This window comes from Wasmannia auropunctata, unplaced genomic scaffold (genome assembly GCF_000956235.1).
Source record: "Wasmannia auropunctata unplaced genomic scaffold, wasmannia.A_1.0 LD336090.1, whole genome shotgun sequence".
Taxonomy (NCBI): Eukaryota; Metazoa; Arthropoda; class Insecta; order Hymenoptera; family Formicidae; genus Wasmannia; species Wasmannia auropunctata.
Genome location: NW_012026800.1, coordinates 4,392,239 through 4,397,177, shown reverse-complemented (window position 1 = coordinate 4,397,177; position 4,939 = coordinate 4,392,239). Strand labels below are relative to the sequence as shown.

General features: G+C 32.3%; 1 protein-coding gene across 1 annotated transcript in view; it reads right to left on the bottom strand.

Annotated features, from left to right (window-relative positions):
- Positions 1-3,989: 3,989 nt before the first annotated feature.
- Positions 3,990-4,939, bottom strand: part of LOC105448081 (fatty acid synthase-like) — a 9,535-nt gene continuing 8,585 nt past the window's right edge. The window contains exon 3 of the mRNA XM_011686445.1: positions 3,990-4,465. Within this exon, the coding sequence (XP_011684747.1) occupies positions 3,990-4,465 (476 nt within the window). The remainder of the gene's footprint in view (positions 4,466-4,939) is intronic.

The following is a 4,939-nucleotide window of genomic DNA, read 5'->3' as shown; positions in this document are numbered from 1 at the left end:
GTCAGATCAAAATTTGCTAAAGGAAAAAGTTGTTCCTTTTAGCACAAAGTATAACGCCCTGTACTCCGAATGCGCCAATTCTGGGACACCCTGTATAAAGAATCCTTCAGAGGAGCAGCTCAGTATCAAATTCCTATTTACCCTGATGAACAGCATTGTCCACGAAATGTTGACATAACATTAAGAATGAATCAAGACGAAACCTATAAATCTGTTAGTACTTTTAAATGCTAAGTTTAGTTTATATCGTCAAATACACATTTGTATAATTTATTTTATTTGTAATAATGTTTTAATAAGTAATAGTAGTAATAATTGTTATACGAGTGATCCTACAAGACACCCAGCGTAACCTACATCTGTAAAGTACCACTATAACTCTTGCTTTATTTGAGAGGTTCCAATGGCAATTTCCTTCTGCTGTCCGACACTGAACCCCCGTTCGCCCTCGTGCCAGACATCAGTCCTTCTCAGACCTGTGCCAGACACTAGCTTTGTTCAGCTTCTGCGCAAGACACAGGTCCTATCTCGGACTAGCGCCAGACATGCCCCGTTTATCCCCGTGTCGGACACCAGGTCCATATCATTCCTCGGAACTCATCTCCACCATCGGATGTTCTAATTTGGCAGGATAACTCTCGGTGGTTTTGCCTTGCCTTACGAGAGGTGACGATCGCTTTCGAGAGACCATATTCCGATTTACGCCACCAAATACCGTAGAGCACAGCGCATTTTAGAGCACCGTAGTTCTGGGTGATTTTGAACCTCGGTTCCTGGATCCTCGTACTACAGTAAGCTGCCACGCAGCGTCCTGCGCCACGATCGCCACTTAATAAGTAATAAGTACGGATAAAATTTTCCGGTTGTTATTAAGATTATTTTATAACTTGTGACTTATTATAATAAGAATTAAATTATTGTAATACAGGTTGTCTGATAATTATTGACACGTTTGTGGATAAGTAGAGCGAACTGAATAGAAAAGTCCTGTACTATATTGCTATTCTTTGCAATTCTTGCTATTCTTACAATTCTTTATTTCTTGCAATTCTTGCAATTCTTTATATAGTTAACGGAAAATTAATTATCTGCAAATCAGTGTGTGTTTGAATTCGACAAAGAACAGTTCAGTCTTTACGATTTCTTGAGCGGTGTGACAATGAGAGGGGCGCTATAAATAACAATAGCTATGCACAAGCGGCACAGTTATCAGCGGTACAGTCGTTATTTACAGAACACTCCTCCCAAATTCTGTTGCGCGTTTAGCGACCATAAACATTGAATTACCGCATGTCGTGAAATCGCGCGAATTCATAGATCTTTATGAATTCATGTGTATTCTCGTTAAATATTGCGAGAATCGCAAAATGATACTTTTTTATGCAGTTTATTCCGTTCTATTTATCCACGATCGTTGTGTCATTAATTATCAGACATTTAGTAACTATAATACAAGTATTATATATGAATTGGAATTGAGAATAGAATATTTGATTCACTATAAGTGACATTTTTTTCAGAATAACTTTTAAAATATTTTAAATAATTTTTACAATTATTTGAAAACTTTAGATAAATATATGTGCAATGTATAATTTATCGGGTGTCCAGTAACTCTTAATTAATATTTTGAGGAGTGAAAGAACATGAAATTTTGAACTAAAAGTTTCTTCCCCAATTTTGGTTTAGATCATCATTCATTTAATATTATTTATTATTCGTTTACTTATTTATTAATATGAAAAATTAGAGTAAAATTTTAAATGGGAGAATGTACAATAAGTGCGAAGAGCCCTATGACATGCTACGCTTTTGCATACTCTTGCTGAGCACAATCTGATTGATCAACTTTATTCGTTAATAACTCTAAATAAAAAATGGTCTTAGTCAAAATTGGGAAAGGAGCTCTTAGTTCAAAATTTCATTCTCTATCACTCTTTAGAATATTGATTAAGAGTTATGGGACTTGTATTGTGGCATATAATGATGCCTATAGGCAAGCAAATTGACACAACCGCGCAAGCAGCCTCGTAAATTTACGCCGTGAGACGCTGATAGGCGGCACGCAAGGTAAAAATTATTTTGTACTTAAGATCGCGATTTATATTAATTATACTATGGGACATGATTTTGCATCACGAGTGTGAATAGCATCATTTCCGACTTATTTTTTTTTGCTGAACACAAATTTGTTGACAAAAGTTGGCTATCACATGTATCAAAGTTGGTATCACAATTTTGAGAACAATGAAAAGGATCAAAAACAACGATTTTATTTTTCTGAAAATTGTAACGCACTTATGACAATCAATGTTTGCCCACGGATTCGTGTTCAGCAGGTAAAAATATGTTGGAAATAACTATTCACACTCGTAATGAAAAAAAATTAAATTTTGTCAAATAGTGTTACATGAGAAAAATATCTATATATTCAAATTGTTGTATCTTGAAAACAAGAAATCATATTGTAATGAACCAAAATGCATTTTAAAGCTAAAAGTTGATGCTTTCATGTAGCATTAACGAAATTAAGTAAAAGAATTAACTACCGGTGCTGCAACGTCTTAAAAACTCTCATCGTTTTTAGCTGCTTTGAAACAGTTTTTCTCAAAATTGTGACGTGGTAGTCAACTTTTACCAATAGATTCATGCTCAACAAGCAAAAATATGTTGAAAATGACTATTCACATTCCCAAAGTAGCAAAATGACGTAAAGACGACAGCAAATGGTCATAAAATAACCAATGTGACTTAAATTGGTCATCAAAGACCTGAAAATGATCGATATGTCACATCCACCAAATATCATTTTTTGATGACATATTAACAGTAAAACAAGACTAATATAAGCCGTCAGTTTTGGATCTCGGGTAGCAAAGTGTAAGTTATTTGTCGTCATTTTGATAAAATGACTACAAAAAGCATTAGCTTACTAGCTGAGAAGATGTCTTTTTGATAGTTATAATATAATCGTTACTTTGAATTAATTACGATAAGGGAGCATTCATATTGGGAGCAAAAAAAGCAGAATGAAAAAAAATAGTATTAATTAGAAATTGGTGCATTGGTAGCTGGTTAACATATTCTACTACCAGTAATTAAGTTTGTTTTCCTGCATTCTGCTATTCCGTTCCTTATTTAAAAGCAACAATCATATTATAACTATTAAAATAGCATTCTTCCTCAAGTAACAAGCTGATGTTATTTGTAGTCATTTTTATTTCTTTTTCTTAATATGAATATTCTCAAAGATATTTTCAAAAAACAATATTTCTTTAAATTTTTTCTTAAATAAAATTATTTGGTTTTAATTAAATAATTAAATCTATATAACAAAATCTGAGCGATCGTAGCGCAGAGAATTGTGCGTTAACTTTTTCTGTGCCAAGGACTTGAATTCAAATCCGATTAAAAACGTCGGATTTTTATTCACTTCCTCGGAAGACAATGGCAAACTACCAAGGGTATAGAGCTTGCCATGAGAACCCTTTTAATTAAGGGTTTAAAGTTCAGATCATTTGGAACCGACGTTAAACTGTAAATCCCGAATATCTGCGTAAATTGTAATTATCGCACCACAGAAATGCAATGAAGGGTTACTACGCTCTAACAAGAATAGGACTAACAATAAGAAGATAGCGGAATTACAGGTGTAATATTTTTGTTTATAAACATGCGGATATTTTAATAGTTTAATTTTAATAGTAGAGTAAAATGTTATATTAATGTTATAAATTATAAAAAAACTTTATTCGGACGATTTCAAAACGTTTTCAAAATAATGTCTTTAACTGGTCTAAAAAAATGATATCTTATAAACATTTATTATTAGTCGTCAACGTCATAGACCAAGAAATGACCACACAAAGACGTCTCTATATCGTCTTTCGACATCAGTCTGCTATTTGGGTCGTGACAAAACACACATCAATTTTTGTTTCATAGTATTATTAAATAAAAGTTAAAATAAAAATTTTAAATAAGATATATCATACAGGTAGTAAATAAGTGGCTGACTTCATCACTGAATGACTTTGACCGGGAATATTAAGTGCACCATGTTGTAAACACATTGCCGATGATTTAATTCCTGATGCTATAGATTTATATATGTTTGCACATCCTTCGATTCCTGGTAAGAGAAATACGTTGCCTCTATCATTGTCCTTTGCAGCAAGTTCTACAAGAACATCTGGAACCAAGTCTGAATCTTTAATTATTCGGATCAGCATGTTTAAACCTTCTAAAATATTATCGCTTTTATTCGTGTCATGCTTTTTTTCTTGCCCAATTGTATCTGTCATTTCTCTAAGTTTAGCGAAAGTAAGATTACGAATATCTTGTCCTCTCAAGAAAATATCAAACTCTCTTTCCAACGTTTGCTTGATGTCTACTGCCATCATCGAATCCATTCCCAATTCGGCTAGTGTCATATTATGCGCTACTGTGTTTGTGTTTTTCAATCCTATTTTAAATTAAAATTGATAGTTATTAAATATTTAAATAAATTTTTGTGTCAATTATAATATTTAATGTACTTTAGTGTATTCATATAATGTAATATATAATATATAATATTCGTGATTTAATATACCATTTTAATTTAACAATGGTTTATTAACAATTGTGTTAATAATATGTGAGAGCCTATAAAAATTTAAGATGATAGGGATGTAACAGACATACAAGTTCTTCTAGGAAGAAAGATTAATTTAGGAAGCTATATATTAATCATTTCAATTGTAAGTATATACAAACATATTTTCTATTCCGAAATGAAGCTATTTGAATGTTGGAAAATTGTTAGTAGAAAATAGATATTATGTAATATTTTTAATTTTACTAGACATTACAAACATACGCTTTATTCTTAACATTAATGGACTTTTCAACTCGTGGGAATGATAAATTGCACGTCTGACAAGGGACCCTCACAAAG